We start from the raw sequence: 20262 nt of genomic DNA on the forward strand, positions 1-20262 counted from the left end.
ATGGATAGTATGCAATAATCCCAGAATAACAAACGCATTGGGTGCTACCACATTCAAGGTGGTGGAGAACAAAACCTAGGGACAACAATTGTACAGCACGACATGAAGCTCTCTGAGCAGTGCTGAAGTGCTAACAAGGCAGCTCATGGAATTCTGTCAATTATATACAGGAATTCCACCAGCAAGGATAAGGAGGTGATTATTCCATTGTATAAAGCAATGGTTAGGTCACATCTTGATTGTTGCATACTGATCTAGAAGCCCTCATTTTAAAAAGATTAGCCAAAGATACAAATGAGTATATTCTTACTGTAAAAGACTTCAGTTCTGCAAATTGCAGCACTTGGAAACTTGGCACCTGTGAGGAAACCTGACTGAAGTGCTTAAGGCTTTAAATAGAGTGACTAAACTAAATGCTGAAGGTATCCTTACCCTTTCTCAGACACCACACATAAGGGGATAAACTTAAATTGAAAAAGGATGTTGCAGGATAGACATGTGAAAACGCTTTCACTGTCATTTTTTGTTGGAACAAACTTAAATCTGGTGTTGGGTAAGCATGTATTTTGAATAAATTTTTGGATGAATTAGACAAAAGGTTAGAGATAATGGAATGGACAGATAAGCTTTTTCTTTCTTTCTTTCTTTCTTTTTTTATTATTTTTTTATTTGGATGATGCTGTATAAGCTTGCATCCTTGCACCATTTGATACTACTAATACTAATTTTGTACAACAATGAATGAATCTTCTAAAATCCATCTATTACTTTCGCTTATAATGTGCCAAATACAACTATCCTAATTATTAATCAATGATGAAATTATGCTGAGTTATTTCTTCAGCACTGCATAATTTCTACGATAAAATTTAATAGTGTCAAGGAGTCATGGTACAATGTTGTTTTTGTTGTTCTGGATTGAATCTGTTAATTATTATGCAGTTTTGCTTGCCTCAAATAAGTTCTATAAAACAGGACCTTTTCTGTTTCAATATCACAATACAGCAGGGACAACTAAAAGAAGCCAATAAAAACACACTTTATTTATGTGATATGCTAACATAATGAACAAAAACTGAAATAGCTGCTATGGCCTTATAAGGCCATAGCCTTCACTGTGACAACAACGAAACAACGTAAAACAAATGACCATGAACAACAATGCTTGCCTTGTCCTGACTTAAAGTTCATAATAATACGCGCGGAGATGGGAGAAATCCCAGGTGCCGTCCGACACGAACATACCTTAATACATTATTCATATCTTTCCCAAGGACTGGAAAACTGCTCTTCTGTGCCTGATAAAGAAACCACACAAGCCACCTTCAGATCCTCGCTCCTTCCGTCCCATTGCACTCTTGGCAAATCTCGGGAAAATTCTTGAGCGTCTTATGGCCCTAAGAGTCTCGGCGCTTTTCCAAGCGAAAAATCTAATCTCTCCACATCAATATGGCTTCACACCAGGACGCTCCTCTGAAGAGGCCCTTTTTGACCTGGTGTTACATATCGAAAACTCCAAAGCTAAGTTTGAATTGGCAATCTTTGTCGATTTTGAGGGAGCATTCGACACTGTCTGGTGGGACAGCGCTTTGGAGTGCCTCCGGTCTGCCTCCTGTTCCCATCAATTATATAAACTTTTCCTTAGCTACTTCTCCGAAAGAACTGTTATCCTAAAATCTAAGTATCAACATGTCCTCAGGCCTGTCTCTCGGGGATGCCCCCAGGGGTCGGTTTTGGGGCCTGTGGTGTGGAATATGGTTCTACAGAATTGGCTCTTCCATTCTTTTGAGAACACCAAAGTTGTTGCCTTTGGTGTTTACCATCATTGTGTCTGGAAAATCTAGGAGTGCCATTGAACATAATGCCAATCTGGTGCTGTCTGATCTCTCCTCCTGGGCAGCATTGAACAAACTCCGCATTAACCCAAGTAAAACCAAAATGATGCTCTTTAAGCACAAGCTAGACCTCAGGCGTCCACTACAGGTTAAAATCTCTGGAATCCGGCTACCCATAGTTACTGAAGCTACCATTCTTGCAGTGGTAATTGATCACAAACTGAGCTTCCTGCCACACCTCACCCATCTCAGATCAAAAGTCAAGAAGCTCTCTGGCTCTATAATTCGTATCTCCAGGACGTATCTGGGGCCTTTTCAAGAGGACACTTCGTCTGTACTATAAAGCAGTCTTCCTTCCAATTGTCACATATGCAGCCGGTGCCTGGTTTCACCGAGTTGGCTTGGTCAAGATGAGAAACAGATTGAGTTCCATCCAATGTACAATGCTACTGGCTACCCTGAGAGATTGCAGAACAGTTTCTACAGCAGCCATCCAAGTCATAGCTGGAACTCTTCCTCTGGATTTGTATGCTGCTTACAGAGGACTAGTATTTAGAATTAAAAACAACATCCCCACTAAGTTCCTTGACATCGAGCTTGATCTTGACACTGACCCAAAAGCTGAGAAAGCCAGATGCTACAACGAGTTAGTGAACATCTGGCAGACCCGCTGGGATACATCCCAGGTTGGAGTGGTTACTAGAAGATTCCTTCCTGATGTAACCTTTACATCCTCTAATTTGGTCCAATCCTGGCTTTCCCTCACCATGGAGACTTTCTTCCTAGTTACTGGACATGGCTCTCTTAATGAAAAACTGCACCAACTAGGCCTCTGCATGACTGACCTGTGCTAATGTGGAGCCAAGGAAACCTGGAGGCACATCCTTTTTGACTGTATTCTGTACGAAGACTTCAGACAAGATTTAGTGACCACCATCCCAATATCGGAAAACCAATTAGACCAGTTACTCCAAACCCCTGAACATTTATTTGCTCTTCACAACTTTGCTATGTGGAAGTCTTTGCTCGAAGGAGGAGATCATATAGAGTGGTCAACACTATTGGGCCTGAAGTGGATTAGACAATGGTGTTTTTTTTTTTTTTTTTTTTCCCTATCCTGCTCCTCCTTGCATTCTGTTTGGAGTCAGCCACTCCACACTTACTTTTATTATATATATATATATTTTTTTTTTTTTTTTATTTTTTTTTTTTTATATATATATCATATATTTTTTTTGTTTGTTTTGTTTTATTTTTTTTATTTATTTTATTATTTTTTATTATTTTTTTTCCCCCATTACCAACACCACAGGTGGTTTTTTTTTTTTTTTCTTTCCTTTTTCTTTCTTTTTTGTCTGCCCCTCTGGAATGGGCCCCCAGAGGATCCTGACCTACCTGCTGGCAACATCATGTGGGTCAGTGTCTCTTTTGAGACAGTACGTGCATTACTGGGACTGGCACACCTTCCCGTGGTGTGGACGAGTACCCAGAATCATCTGTCCAGGTGATCGATGCTTCTGGGTAGCCAAGTGGCCAGACACAACAACAGAACACACACATAATACACACAAACCTACGTCACACATCTGGCCCAATTGTAGTGATACTGTTCTTCACAGAGATACGAGGCGGAGTTGAACAGATGTTCTAGGTGCCGCCCTTTACAAAAACACATGTCCAATACATTATTCATACAGTAGGTGTTGAGAGCCACTGATTTAAAGACAATCACAGAGGAAGCTGCCTTGTCCAGTAGTAAGTCCTATTGATCTCTGATGAAGCTATTAGCATTATATCATGTAAATCTAATAAGCAGTCCAGTGATCAGCTGCTCCAGAACTATGAAGGAGCAATAGGAAAACAGGCCTAAGGCAGAATATATAAAACTGGCAGAGGATATATCTAAAACAGTTGTTATACCACAAGTCATTTGAACAACTAATACATGAAATATTTTGTCAGTGAATTATGGTGACTGAATAATTTTGACATGCTAGGGCAGTGTCCATTTTCTATTAAAAAAAAAAAAAAGAAAGTTTCCTCCTACTAAGTAAAAGAAATTATAACTGTTCTTTCCTTCCTTTTTTAAAATAAACTTTTCAAGAGATACAGAATCTAAAAAAACTTGGTAACTGTAAATCTATTTATCAATGAGAGTATCTAAATGAACACTTGACTGTACCTTTTCAATGAACATACAATCTCCTCTTTCTACCACAGCAATTTTTCCTTTAAGGGCATTGATATTAAGTATTCCACTACAAGCTCTTAATGGCTGGGCTACTTCTAATTCAGATTCAACCTGAAATGAAACATAAGACATATAAACAAATCTTGTTGCCACTGACAAACTGCAAAAATAAGAATCTAATAAAACAAAATTGTACAAATATATATACACACACACAATTCAAATACAAATTAAAAGAACTGGAATTTGGGAAGTACAATGTGTACAGAAAGGATAGAAAGGGAGGAGGTTTTATGCTGTTAATTAAGAAAAACATAAAATCAAAAGAAGTGCATCCAGTTGATATAGATGAACAGTGCACTGTTGAGTCAGTTTGGTGTGACATAAGCACTGCGAAAGCAAAAATAAGAGTAGGAGTGTGTGGTAGGCCTAATGACTCGAATGAGTACAATGAACAATTGTACAGAGAAATAGAGTGGGCTAGTAAATCGGAATGTCTTATAATGGGGAATTTTAACTTCCCAGATATTGACTGAAACTTGTGGGTTGGTCGCTCACACACTAGTCAGACTTTTGTGGATTTATTGGATGATTGTTTTCTGCAGCAGCATGTTCGAGAGGCAACCAGAGAAAGTAATACTCTTGATCTGGTTAGCAGCAGTGATCATTCGTGTATTACGAATTTGCAGTTAAAGGAACCACTAGGTGGCAGTGATCACAGTGTACTGATGTGGGATTTACTTAAAGATTTAATTACCATCAGGGGTAAAGGAAAGGGTTTTTGCTTCCGTTTCGGTAAGTACAGTGGTCTCCGACAGTTTTTAAATTCTGTACAGTGGGATAAACTGACGATGTTACCAACAGTAAATTCTAAGTGGGAAGCATTCAAGGAATTAATCGTGGATGCTACTAAATGTTTCATACCTATTAAGAAATATTGTTCAAGGTTTAGGCCTAAATGGTTATCTAATGAACTAATGAGACTCGTAATAGAGAAGAAAAATGCATGGGATGCATATAAATTATCAAGCGACTCAGAAGCCTATGGCAGATATAAGCTAGTCTGTAATCAGGTGACAAAGGAGGTTAGGCAGGCGAAGGCAGATTACGAGAAATCCTTGGCAAAAGATGCTAAGAAAAACAGCAAGGATTTCTTTACTTATATAAACTCTAAAAGGAAGGGGATGAATCTGATTGGTCCACTTGACATTGATGGTTCGACTGTTGATGATCCTGCTCAGATAGCAAACAAACTGAATGAGTATTTTGCATCTACATTCACACATGAGGAATTATTAAGGTTTGAAAATGGCAGAAGGTTATCAAATTGTAGCAGGATACTTAATGATTTTGGAATAACTGAAAGCAAAGTGGAGGAGAAATTGTTGAAGTTAAACATAAGAAAAGCACCTGGGGTGTATGTGATTTATCCAGTTATATTAAAGGATGTGGCAAAGCAACTAAGCAAACCCTTGGCCATAATCATGAGAGTGTCCTTGGACTCAGGGGAGGTTCCCACGGACTGGAGATGTGCAAATGTATCCCCAATTCACAAAGGGGGATCGAAGGGTGACATGAATAATTACAGACCAGTTAGTTTAACTTCTGTTCCGGGTAAAATAATGGAGTCACTGGTTAAAGATGCATTGCAGGATCATCTAGACAAGACTGCAGCAATAATTCAGACACAGCATGGGTTTGTTAAGGGAAAGTCTTGTCTGATAAATTTGATAGGATATTATGATGTGGTTACAAAGGAACTGGATGCAAAAAATAATTTTGATATCATATATTTGGATTTCAGGAAAGCTTTTGACACTGTTGCGCATGGAAGACTATTGTACAAATTGGAGTAGAATGGTATTAAGGGTAAGTTGCTACAATGGATAAAAGGATGGTTAAGTGGGAGAAGACAGAGGGTGGTAATCAATGGGTGCTGCTCTTCTTGGACTAATGTTATTAGTGGAGTCCCACAGGGTTCGGTGTTAGGTCCACTGTTGTTTTGTATATTTATCAATGATATTGATGACAGTATATCAGGCTTAATGTCGAAGTTTGCAGATGATACAAAGGTTGGCAGGGTTGTTAATGACAGTAATGGCAGTGTGCTACTGCAACAGGATCTAGATAATTTGGGCAGATGGGCTAAGAAGTGGCAACTGAAGTTTAACCTTGACAAATGCAAAGTACTGCATATGGGTAGAAGTAACCCCAGAGAAACGTACCAACTGTGTGGTGCGTTTCTCTGGGGATAGAAAATGAAAGGTGGTAGAAAATGAAAAAGACCTGGGAGTAATTGTGCAGTCAGATATGAAGTTTTCTGAGCAATGCAGACAGGCTGCCAGGGCAGGTCATGGAGTTTTGTCAATGATATATAGGAATTTTGCTAGCAGGGAGAAGGAGGTGATTATCCCTCTGTATAAGGCAATGGTCAGGCCACGCCTTGAGTACTGCATACAGGTCTGGAGGCCTCATTTTAGGAAGGATGTATATTTGCTTGAGTGTGTACAGAGAAGGGCAACAAGATTGGTGAGGGGGAATGATGGGATCCTCTTACCAAGAGAGGCTTAAGTTCTGCAAATTGCAGTGGCTGGAGACTAGGCACCTGCGTGGTGATCTGATTGAGGTATATAAGGCCTTGAATGGGTTGAGCATGCTGAATTCTGATGGGATCCTTCCACTTGTTCAGATTACAAACCTAAGGGGGCATAAATTCAAATTAAGAAAAGACAGATGTAGAATAGATGTGCAGAAATTTTCCTTTAGCCAGCGGGTGGTTAATTGCTGGAACAAACTTCCATCTGTCGTTGTGGAAGTTGATAGGTTGAATAAATTTAAGGATGAACTGGACAGGCATTTGGAGGGAATGGTGTGATTTTTTTTTTTTTTTTTTGGCTGATGCTGCATAAGCTCATACACTTGCTTTCTTGCATCACATGCCACTGCTACTACTACTACTACATCTCCGGTCCATTCTTCACAAAATATGCATTTATATTTCTTATTCAGAGGGTCGCTAAGTGGATCAATGCAAACCAAGTTTTCCTTGACATCTGAAGTACAGAAGCACGGAAAACATCCAGAGATAAACAAGGGAAAGAAATGTAATTCTCAACATTTCTTGCATCATTACCATAAGGAGAATTTTGCATAGGCTGCAGTGTTTGAATATCATTATCACATCTTAAACTGTGTACTTCAAGTAAATTAATGAAATTCCTAAAAGCTGACTTACTAAGAACAAATAAACTCACGTCAACTAGGTACACTTGGTAAATTTTTTAGAAATTTAAATATAAGTAAAGATGGAATATTTCAAGAAGTGCTATATTTTACTCAAAATATTTAATCAAAATATGATAAAAGTATGAACCAGAAATAATTACCGATGGTTTTCCTTTAAGATCAACACCAAACTGTGCAGGACCAGCACTCAGTACCATACTAAACTGTGTACCAGGGATTGCAAAGCTTACAACTCTTAAATGTTGTTCTGGAAGAGAAAACAGTTATCTTTAAAAAGAAAATAATATAATTTTTGTTGTACATTTAATTTCAGCATATTTGTCATATTCAGGCAATTCTGCCCAAATATGACAAAAAAAAAAAAAAAAAAAAAAAAAAAAGCCCAAACAGCAAATAGACAAACTAAAAATAAGTGACAGACCCCAGTGACTTTTAATCGAAACACCTTGTGTGTGTGCGCGTGTGAGAGAGATTAAAACAAAATTTGAACAATTTAAACAAACAAGTTCAAGATTTGAAGCAAAGATATGTAATTGTAGAAAAATATTATGTAAAGTAATTTTAACAGAACTAATTAATGCGATCAAACCAACAATTAAAAAGTACATCACACTGTGATATAAGAAAATATAGAGAACTATATACAGTGGATTCCGGTTATTTGGGCCACTGGTTAATCGGGGCAGCCATTTATTTGGAGAAAATATTAAAAAAACAGAAACCAATGGAGAAAATAGACAGGGTTTACTTTGCTTAATTGGGACAGCATGCCATTTAATTGAGGCAGGAGACTGCAGCACTGGAGATTACCCTATGATTGTCTCCGACAGTACCATGTGATTCGGTTGAAATTCTGGAGGTCACAATCATAAAACAATAAAAACAATTAGCAGTCACCTGTTTATTGAGCTTTTCTGTTAGTAAAATCTATCATAAACGGACAGTAAACTCGATCTTACTGAATTTGTGATAATACCGACAGCTGGAATTCTGTGGGTTATTAGGTGAAATGTGTTTACACTTCCATGAAATCTTCAATCATATAAAAAAATTTATTTTCAGATCTTCTCTTCATTCCTATTCTTAAAGCTTTGTAACTCGTTACTATGCATATCATGTTACTTGCAATTTGTGTGTGCTATGTTCTTTGTTATTGATTGCTTATCTTTTTACTGTTTTAAATTTTAACCTCTACCCACAAATGTCAATGAACAGAAATGTCAACTAGTTAGTATGTACATATTGCAGTACGTATTAATTATTCTGATTATCACGTATATTCTTCTGGTTTTAACATATCATTTAATTTTTTAATTGGTAAGGTAATAAAGGGTAAATTTGTGCTTAATATATCTTTGTTTTTATAGCCTGTGGATAATATTCCTCCTATTTTCGCTAATTAGAATCGCTGTTTAATAGAATTAAAATTTAATTCACAAAAGTGATCACACAATGACCAGCGCTTATAGTGAACGCATCGTATAGTGAACGGTACTTTACTATGGTGAGTTCGTCATAATGTGATTTGATTGTACAGTGAATAAATTATAAAGGGGGGGTACATTGTATTTTTAACTATTTACGTGAAACTTCAGATAATTGGGGCAGCCGCTTAATCAGGCCAAAATGCACTAGTCCCGATGTGTCCCAAATAATAGGAATGGACTGTATATATATATAAAAAAAAGTGTAAAGCTATGCACATTAGAGAGAAGAATAGAAACCTAGAATGCCAATAGCAGATATTAGTGTCCAGCAAAAGAAATAAGCTGAATAATAAACACTGCATGGAAAAGGTACAACTCCACTGAGCTATATAATTAAAGAGAAACCACCCAAAAAAAAAAAAAAAAAAAAAACACTAATTAATAAAAGTTAATAAAATTATTAGTAAAAGAATGGTATATAAATTATTAGTAATACTGAATGGTATATTATCAAAGGCTAGCACTATTTAATACATCCATATAATATTTAGCAAAAGCTATCTGTTTCTGATTGCTATTTTGGCAATAACAGTAGGACCTGAAGATAGGCCGAGAGGCCTTCATGAAAAAATCGTAACTTACTGTACCGGTAGCTTACTGGCAAGAATAATCGTTAGCCCAACAGATAGGAGAGAACAATTACATACATATGATGGGGGGGGTGTTATAAGAGGGTAGGTAATATGTCTCCCCCAATGGTATTCTCCACCTTGTCGCAGTGGGGGGGCTTTGTCCCAATGACATGGAGAGCTGTCAGCGATAGCTTAGCTACTGGTAGGGCCACCCAAGCCAGACAAGTCAAAGGGCAGGGGCCAGACTAAGAGAGACACGCTGGTGCTCCAGGTTGGGGGTTGCTGCAATGGGCTAGCTCCTTGTTTAGCTTAAAAAATACACAAATACATAATGTCTCAGCAAACAGAAAAGGACAATGATTTTAGGATGCTGGAATATTCAAGGTCTTTCAACTAAAAGAAACTTTCTTCCGGACGAACTGCAAAAATTCAATTTAGACATCGTTGTGTTATCAGAGACAAAGAAAAAGGGATGTGGAGAGGAAATAACGGAAGAATACTACCATTTTTGGAATGGAGTCGATAAGAGTGAAAGAGCAAGAGCAGGAGTTTCTATTGCTGTTAAAAAGAAATTAAGACATAACATCAAAAACTGGCAATTTATTAATGAAAGAATAATCTCATTGGAATTGACAATGTATGGGAAAGATATATGTATTTTGGGAATATATGGCCCCGACTAATGACACGGCTGATACCTTGAAGGATGAATTTTGGGAGGATCTGGGAGAACTAATAGAAAAAATCCTTAAGAACAAAGAGATATTTTTAATGGGAGATTTCAATGCAAGAGTAGGAACTGAACAAAATAGCAAAGTTATTGGAAGATTTGGAGAGAAAGAGAGGAACGACAATGGAGATAGACTATTCAATCTTTGTGAAGAGTTCGACTCGAGAATAAACAACACATTTTTCCAACACAAGGATATCCATAAATATACTTGGTCATAGGAGACAAGACAAATCAGATGAGTTATAGATTACATTATTTCAAAATGTTCAGGGACAAATGTATTGAAAGATGTCAGAGTTTATAGAGGAGTTGAATGTGGATCTGACCATTTTCTTGTTAAAACAACACTGAGATGGAACTGGATTAAGAAAATAAGCATGGACAACCAACAATGCAGGGAAGGAGAAATGCAACAAGTGGATCAATTTAACGTTGAACTACTTCAGGACAACAGCATTAGAAACAACTTCCCCCAGAGATTGGATGCTGCAATTAACATACAGATAAAAGGTAATACTGAAGAAATATATGAATATTTAAAAAATATTGTAAAAAAAATAGCTCATGAAATCCTAGGCAAAAAGAAGAGCCAAGGACCAAAAAAGACCTGGATTACAGAAAACGTAAGAGCTGCTGTAAAGGAAAAGAAACTTGCATATCAGAAATGGCTGGATGATAGGAATGATGCATATAGGAACATTTATGTTGAAAATAAGAAAATAGCCAATCGGTTGGTAATAGAAGCTAAAAATGAAGAACGGGAAAGGAAATGCGAGAATATTAATAGCGAATTGGGCTTCAAGCGATCAGCAGAATTATGGAAGGTCTTTAAAGACTTGAGAAAACAGAATAAATAGAATGCTGGTTTGCAATTAATACCTTTGAAAGACTGGATGAAGTACTATGAAGGACTTTTAAAAGAAGACCGGGAAGAGTTCAAGACGGTGGAGGATTTTGGTGTAGAAGACTTGGGCTTAAAAGTTTCTGTTAGGGAAGTGGAACTCTTGATAAAGGAAGGAAGGAAAGAATGGCAAATTACCTGGACCTGGAGGAGTTTATATGGAACTTCTGAAATACGGAGGAAGAGGAGTGGCTGTTCTGATACAAAAACTGTTAAATGGTATACTGAGAGGAGAAGAAATACTGAAAGAAATGACAACAGGATATATTACATCAATTTATAAGGGCAATCGGAAGATGTTCAAATTACAAAGGAATATGCATCCTGAACCCGCTAAGGATTCTTGGAAAATGGATCAGGAACCATTTAGAAGCCCGAATGCAGGTGTCAGAAGAACAAAGTGGTTTTTCAGCCGGGAGGTCACATATAGACCATATCTCAACAGTACGACAGAGCCTTGAAAAATGCCAATCGAAAGGAAAAGAAATCTTTATGATTTTCATTGATCTTGAAAAGGCATATGACAGTGTTCCAAGAAAACTGTTATGGGAAGCACTGAAAGAGGCAAATATTTATGGACAACTGATTAACATTATTAGGACAATTTATAGGAATAATAGATGCGGGATTAAAGTGGGATCAGCTTTGTCACCTGAATTACACACTTCAAAAGGCTTATTACAAGGCTGCTGCATGTCACCAACACTTTTCAAAATTTATATTGACATCTGCCTAAGATCCTGGTCAAAAAAATGCAATAAAATGGGATTGCCGATTAATAAGAACACCTATATTCACAATTTACTTTTTGCAGACGATCAGATGGTGATAGTACAAGACTTAGAAGATGCAGACTATGCATGTCATCAATTGTTTGAGGAATATAAACAATAGGGTCTAAAAATCAATTTTAGCAAGACTGAAATGTTGTCTTCAGGATGAGGACACATTCTAAATATTGCAAGCTTTAAAATCAAATAAGTTGATAAATTCAAATATTTGGGATCAATCTTACAAAGTGATGGATCATCCCAAGCAGAGATCAATAACAGAATTGCAGATGGTAGAAAGGCTATCGGCAGGTTAAATTCTGTTCATGGAGCAGAAATATCTTAAATAAAACAAAGAAACTTACCGTATTTCCCCATGTATAAGATGCACCTTAATTTTGGGGCCCGAAATTTGAAAAAAAAAATGTATTACATCAAGTTATTGAACTCAAGTTTTATTCATCATAAAATTCATACAACTCCTCATCACTGTCAAAACTCCCATCCATTAGCTTTTCCTCATCTGTGTCTGATGATGAATCACTGTCTTCATATATTGCCTCGTCCTCAGTTCCATCTATGGCATTTGAAATGCCACACTTCTTAAATGACTTGACAACGATCTCAATCTTGATATTATCCCAGGATCTTTTCACCCAGGTACAAACTTCTCCTATAGTTGGTTTCTTCACTCTTCATGCTGGTGTCAAATTGTCCCCAGAAGACTTCATCCATTGGTTCCATTCATCTCTCATGGCAGCTTTGAAGGGTTTTTTAATGCTGACATTAAGTGGTTGGAGCTGGGATGTCAAGCCTCCAGGTATGACGGCAAGTTTTGTTTTTTGCTCTGCAGCAATCTTCTTTGTGTTTTTTGTTATGTGTGCCCTGACTGATCAAGCACCAATAGGGCAGGTTTGTGTAAGAGCCCACCTGGTCTCCTGCTCCAAACTTTCTCAAACCAGATCTTCATCCCATCCTGATCCATCCAACCCTTGTGTTGAACGTGGACAATCACTCCATGAGGAATATCTTCTTTTGGCATTGTTTTGCATTTGAAAATCAGCATAGGAGACAGCTTGGTTCCGTCAGCACAACAAGCTAGAACAACTGTATAATGGCTCTTTTCATGTCCACTTGTCTTCACGGTTACAGTTTTCACCCCCTTCTTATCAACAGTTCTGTTACTTGAGACATCAAATTGAAGGGGGACTTCGTCCATATTTGCAATCTGTCCCAACTCAAACTGATGTGTCAAACAAGCCCATGCAATGCAATTCTGTTTATAATAATACTACAAATAGCAACATACTGCCAAAATCCTAGCATTTCAAAAGACATCAAGAGCAAAGAATGGACTGAAATACAAAGTTCTATCAGTGTAAAGATCAGTGTAAACATAGTTTTAAGCACAAGAACATATACTGCCAGAATTACTGAAATCTGGCTGTCCTAAACTGGACATTTTAAGAGTAATATTCCTCAATTGGATAGTGCAAAATTTATTCTACAACTGTTAGATGGTGAAGTGAGGTCTCCTGATATACAATTATATTTAAGTTTAAGTTAAATAATATTTAATTTTAGATATTATAACTATGTTTTTGCTCAGATATTGTAATTAAAATAAAACATGTTTACACTGACACCCTATATTTCATTCACCCTCTTTTTAATTACAAATTACAAAAAAGGACACTTAACTAATTAAATCAGAATACAGGCTTATTATAAACAATATGAGGGGTGTCAATAAGCATTTACCCTTGCCCGACAATTTCATCCTCTATGCAGCAACTTTCTAGAACTATACATCTTTTTTTCCATCTATGAACCTCATCAGCCTGAAATCTGTAGCTCTGTAATAGTTTCTTTACTTTAAGTAAAAGGAAGAGGTCTGTAGGTGAGAAGTCACGAGAATAAAGTGGATGCTACAGATTTTCAAAGCCACACCCAACTGCAAATTCCACCGTGAGAGCAAGCCCTGCAAGCAGGAGCATCTCTTCAACTTGATAACGTCAACTTTCCTAAGGTTTTTTAGTACCCTCCTGGGATGCTGTTGCCTTTTAGAAACCCCCCTCCCCTTTACACCTTAAGAGACCAAAAAGACTGACAACATGACCTTGTTGGCAGATAATCGAACCACGGCTTTTTTGGGGGTTGGTCGAAATGAATGATTCCACTGTTTGCTCATCTGTTTTGTTTCTGGGTCATAGCAATGTATCAGCATTGATCCATTGTCACAATTCAGATATTGCTGCATGAATTATATCATCAAAATGCTCTCTATAAAGCTACAATAATGGAGTTTTGGAGTTTTTGCAAGTTTTTGGAGTTCTCAGTAATGGAGTTTTTGATGAGGAGTCAACAGTCTTGGAACGCACTGGGATGCAGGACCTCCTGCATTATGGGGCAAACAGACCCCCTGCATTATGGGGCAAACAGACCCATGGCTAATATTCGCTTCATTTGCTATGAAATTTATAGTCACACATCTGTTTTCAAGGACTAGCTGTTCTACTTTAAGCACAATGGTAGGGTCTGTTGCTGAGTATGTCTTCTTTCTCTTGGGTCATCAAACACACTATTTTGCCCATACCTGAACTGTCTGTTCCAATTTTCATAGCCTCATATGATGAGCAATCCTTTGCATATACAGCTTTCATCTCCTCATGGATTTGTTTTGCTTCTTTGCCTTGCAAATTAAGAAATTTTATAACATATCAGACCTAACTGACTGCCCCTTTTACAAGCATATAATTATCTGATATTTGATACAAAGACTTGCCCATATTTAACAAACATATTTTTAATAAATACACTAAACAGTGGTATTCTTATTAGGCATTGGTATTAGAAACTTGACAGAATGCAGTATTAAGGAACTGTAGTTTTTTTAAATAATTTTTAACTGTTACTTCTAAAGAAAAACACATATTTGTTTTTCTGCAACTGAAATTAAGCCATGGGAGCAAGGAACTTGAACATCTGAGATCAAGCACCATTCATTTCCATTGAAAATACTCATTTGCCATTTGCTGTTATTCAGTAATAGCAAATGACAAATGAATCACATGGTTAGATGAATTTACATTTAGACTATTTTGCACAGATGGCAGAAGAGTATGGTATCAGTTAAAAGTGATGAACCTCACAAGTTATTTCTATTTTCAGGCTGCTACAAGCAAAGAGTGTAAGGAATAGTCTGTATACAAGATATAGAGCAGGTCCCTCCAGCATATCTGAAGTGATGACAGTCATTCCTGCTAGGGCATGCAAAGTTACATTTCCATCGTGACCAAAATGATTACTTTCAGACTATCATTATCCATTGTTTTGTAAGCTCTGTTGTGTGTAATATAAGAGCAACTTTAGCTAGCTGCAATGATTGCTGTTTAATCTGAACATTTTTGAAATATTTTGAGGACAGTCTACTATTATCACAACTAGAAGAACTAAAACTCACTGTTGTATAAAAATATAGCAATTCCATGCCATATAATTTTACACTTCCTATCTCTATTTCATAAACCAGAGGTAAAAAGAATAAAAAATTATTACTTTATACACTGTGTGGTCACTTCAGTAAGATGGATTTTTCCAACAGATAATGTGCTATGTCACAAAACCAGGATTGTATAGAACTGGTGACAACTGACTGGAACATGAGAGTAAATTGAGCCTACTCAATCAACAGATATCAATTCATTGAGCACCTGGAGAAAGGATGATGTGGTTTAATAAGCTCCTTGGAGTAGAAATTCCACAACTATCCAATTTTCAACAACCATGGGGAGCAATTGAGTCAATGTGGATCATCGCAAGTAGGTGCCCCAAGAGATGCTGATCCACACTTAATAAAGTGATCAATCAGTATATTTTCTGATTTTGTTGCCATTGTGCCATGACAAATTCAGGCTCTTATCAAGGTATTGATGATCCTACCAATAATAAGAGGCATGACTTATAAATACTCGTATGATGCAGTGTGACCATACCTTAGTGTCATACATTTCAGTTTGCTGAGTCTGAGTTCGCACCTGATGCTGTCCTTCAATAATATCATCAGCTACTAAATCATGGTAAAAACATACCTAAAGAATTCCCGCAAGGATACTTTTGATATTATGATATTCATATCATGTAAGAATGGAGGGGGAGGGATGCAGGCCATGAATGTTGTTCTGATTCTGATATTGTACCAAGGAAACTAAGGCCACAAAGTATTAGAATAGTGTCTGTAAACTGGTGAAGCATTACTTATTCGAGGTAGTGCAACACATGGTACTTGTTGTGAAGGTAGTCACAATATGAGATACAATTAAATCAATGCCATTTACCATACTTCTGTAGTTTTTACTACTACGGAAAAATATGGTGATATATCACTGGTCTTATAGCGAATTACTAATCCGTAGCCTAATATATTTATTCTTTTTAGTATATCTATTACAAAAAATGCAGGGCCCACTGCCAGCTGTTATGCTGGCTTAACAGATACAGAGAAACAATTACAATGAAATTATGAACTCTTCCAGCTGTGGAGGCTGTACAAAGTGCAAATGGAAATTTATTTATTATTTACTTTTTATTTATTTATTTATTCTCACACTGTTTTACTCTGGCAGTCCATTACAGCTGTTATCTAGGAGTTGACCAGTAATCTTGCTGGGAAAAAATTTTCCTATACTTTGGAACTTTTAAAAGGATAATTATATATTCAGAGTAGTTTTAGATTCAGGTAAATTTGTATTTGTAGGTATAATATAATAACCTAAAAATTATGTTAATAAAGCAATAATACTTACCTTGCTGACTTTGAGATTTTGAAAGTTCTATCATGTCCTGCATAAAATATACTCCCTCTTCAGCTTCTTCAGGAGTTTCTGCCTAGATAATTAAATCAAACTTATTAATTTCAAAAACATATGATTTATCATTATAGGTGGTGACAATCTGATAAAAAGAAAATGAGAAGAGAAAAAACATAATTAGTTATCTCTCTCTCTCTCTCTCTCTCTCTCTAGTTTCTGATGAAATCTGATCTTGACCTTCTAAAAATCAGTGGCAAACTCAGCATTCTGCAATAGAGGGCATATTTTTAAGAGAAAAAGAATTCATTAAATTACTAAATGATATGACTCCAAGCCATAAAATTAAAACTATAGGATGTTTTAGACATCCTGTAGTTTTTTTGTTTTTTTTTCCCCCTTCTATGTCACAGTGACTTTTGCAAAACAGAGAACATACTGTTCGGCACCTCCTTTTCAAACAATAATAATAAATATAATGAGAAATATAGTGTTTTCTTTGCAATTCAACCTAGTGAAGTGAGTGTATCTCCAAAGAATAAACAATGGATGGTTAGTTGGTCGAGTGGTAGTTTTTTGGTGCATCAACTGAATAAGCCACAAATGAAATGATGTTAGGATAATACACAATAGCAATAGTATTTTGTATATATTTTGTATATATATATATTTATATTTAGTATATATTTAGTATTTTGTATATATATTGTGTATTATACTATTGTATAATACACAATAGCAATAGTATATCACAATAACACAATATATCATAATATTGTGTTAATATTATATCACAATAACAATAGTATAGCAAAAGGAAGCCACACGCTACCTTGCACCATACATCGATGAGCCAAAACATTATGACCACCTACCTAATATGATGTTGATCCTCCATGTGCAGCCAAAACAGCTCGTACCCAGCGATGCATGGATGCTACAAGATTTCTAAATGTGTCTTGTGGTATCTGGTGCCAACACATAACCAGCAGATCCTTAAACTCCTGTAAGGTCCGTGGTTGTGATGCTGCAAATCAGAATTGCTATTCCAACACAAACCACTGATGCTCAACGGGATTAATGTCTGCAGAATTTGGAGGCCAGGGCAATACCTGGAAGTCTTCCTCATGTTCCGCAAACCAGTCTCGAACAGTCCGAGCGGTGTGGCATGGTGCATTATCCTGCTGAAAGATGGCACCACCAGATGGGAAGAAGTGACGCCTCCGTAGCCAGGTGGGCAGGAGCAGCAGTGCGTAGCACATGCTTCTTGATTAGACCGGGGTTCGAGCCCGTGACCACCAAATACGGAGGATGCGGAAAGGTCAGGGAATGACCACCACATATCCCCGGAGCAATATGGCCTTAATTGCTAATGCTCCTAAAAACTAAATAACAAAAAAAATAAAAAATAAATAAAATAACAAAAGAAGGGAAGACAGTTGCCATGAAAGGGTGTACCTAGTCAGCAATGATGTTTAGGTAGGTAGTAGGCATCAGAGTGCCAGGCACATGGATGACTGGATCCAGGGTATCCCGCAGAACATCGCCCAAAGCATGACACCACCGGTGCATCCAGGTGCACACATACCCAGCCGTCAATATGATGCAACAGGAAACATGATTCATTGGACCAGACAACCTTCTTCCAATCACTCAATGTCCAGTTTCGATATTCGCATGCCCATTGTAGGCACTGTTGTCGGTGAACCGTGGTTAACACGGGCACTCGGAGCGGCTACGCAACCCCATTTTCAACAGGGTTTGATGTACTCTGTGTTGTAACACATTACTCCCGTCACGAGCATTCTAATTACCAGTGAGTTGTTCCACAGTCGCCATGTACCATCCGTGTTGCCATGTACCATCCGGGAGAGCCTTCGCTCACCTCGAGCATCGATGAGCCGTGGTCATTCAACACCTTGCTGGCGGTTTGTGGGTTCCCTCCTCGGACCACTTTCAGTAGGTACTAACCACGACTGATCGCGATCACCCCATCAGCCGTGCCGTTTTGGATATGCTCTGACCGCCATTACAATCTGGCCTTTGTGAAACTTGCTTAAGTCCTCTGCCTTTTCCATTTGAAGAACAAGAGCAACACTGATTAACGGAGCTCAGTATCAGGTGTTTTTTATACTGTGTTCCGACCCGTGCACGTGCCATAGTTCACCTGCAGTTCCTTCGATTTGCATAACAACTTGCTAGTCATACTGTTTTGGCTCATCGGTGTATTTGCTGCACTGGGGGAAAAAAAAAAAAAAAAAAAAACACCAAACAAGTAGATAAGAAAACAAATTATATGCTACCCTCCCCACACAGGTAAGTATGCAGTAGACCAAGGGTCGGCAACCTGTGGCTCTTTGAACATGTAACTGCAGCTCTTGAACTTTTAGCCCACAAGAAGCACAATTTAAAATGGAGTTAAGAGGACTTAAAAATCAAGGACATGTGGAGTGCAAGACTAAAATGCCTTAAAACTCTCGAAATACTCAATTTCAGTATTTCGAGAGGCAAAAGGCTGCCCTTGTAATTCTACACAAATGGACACCGATAGATGAGTTGAAAAAGCAAGACCAAATTGTGTTCGATGCGTGAAGTAGCCTACCGGATAAGTATATAAATTTAAAAATATTTGCATCTGGACTTCTCTCAGTTGTTTATTCAACGTATTTCTGCAGGCAAATATTTTCAAACACAAATTATATTAAAATAAATTAAGAAACCGTCTGAACAACGCAAGTCTCTCAGCATCTTTAAAGATGAAAATTATGGCATACTCACCTGATGTTGAGATACTCACTCAACAAGTTCAGCAGTAAAAGTCACATTAATTCGTACCTAATTGGATGTTTGTTATGTTTTTTCAGTATTAATAAATATTTCATAATATATATATATACAGTCAGTCCTCGTATAGCAAGATAGTTGTGTTCCTAGAAACCCTCGTGCAATGCAAAATCATGCAATATAAACAACAGGCCCTATGGGAAAAATAGGGTTAGGTGCCGACACCCAAGATTGATCACACATTTGTAGCCAAAACATTACCAAACACAATAAATAATCGTAATAAAATACTTATGTATTTTATAACGATTAAAATACGTAATAAAAAATATTATATTTTTTATAATATTTTTTATTATTATATTATATTTTATTATAATATAATAAATAATAAAATGGCCTGTTATAACGTACGATCGCTCATCGGTGAAGACAGGATATTAGAGCTGGAAAAGGAATTAGAAAATGTGAATTGGAATAATGAATCACTTATAAGTTTATCAAGTGGAAATCTGCTGTACACCAATGGAAATAGTGAAAGGAGTGAAGGTGAAGTTGGCTTTCTGGTCCATAAAGATATAAAAAACAACATTTTGGAATTCAAAAGTGCATCACCAAGGGTGTCAAGACTAATATTCAAGATTTCTAAGAGGTATAAGCTAAAGATTATAATGATTTATGCACCAACATCAAGCCATGATGATGAAGAGGTTGAAGAAATGTACACTGAAATTGAGAGTCTTTTGATGAGCAGAAAACCCACTACACTATTATTATGGGGGACTTCAATGCTAAGGTTGGAAAAAGGCAAAACAGCGCAGAAAGAGGAACTATAGGAAATTTTGGAATTGGTGAAAGAAATAAAAGAGGTGAAAGACTTGTGGAATTTGCAGAATCTCAAGGACTGTCAGTAATGAACACTTTTTTCAAGAAAA

The 20262-nt window shown here is 37.1% G+C and overlaps 1 protein-coding gene across 1 annotated transcript in view; it reads right to left on the reverse strand.

Annotated features, from left to right (window-relative positions):
- LOC150087952 (ER degradation-enhancing alpha-mannosidase-like protein 3) overlaps positions 1-20262 on the reverse strand; it is a 247990-nt gene that overhangs the window by 27964 nt on the left and 199764 nt on the right. Inside the window, exons 17-19 of the mRNA XM_090369977.1 lie at positions 16541-16622; positions 7413-7519; positions 4018-4137 (exon numbers count right to left, since the gene is read on the reverse strand). Of these exons, the coding sequence (XP_090226103.1) occupies positions 4018-4137; positions 7413-7519; positions 16541-16622 (309 nt within the window). The remainder of the gene's footprint in view (positions 1-4017; positions 4138-7412; positions 7520-16540; positions 16623-20262) is intronic.

Source organism: Mastigoproctus giganteus, chromosome 3 (genome assembly GCF_048544385.1).
Source record: "Mastigoproctus giganteus isolate SK-2022 chromosome 3, ASM4854438v1, whole genome shotgun sequence".
Lineage (NCBI taxonomy): Eukaryota > Metazoa > Arthropoda > Arachnida > Uropygi > Thelyphonidae > Mastigoproctus > Mastigoproctus giganteus.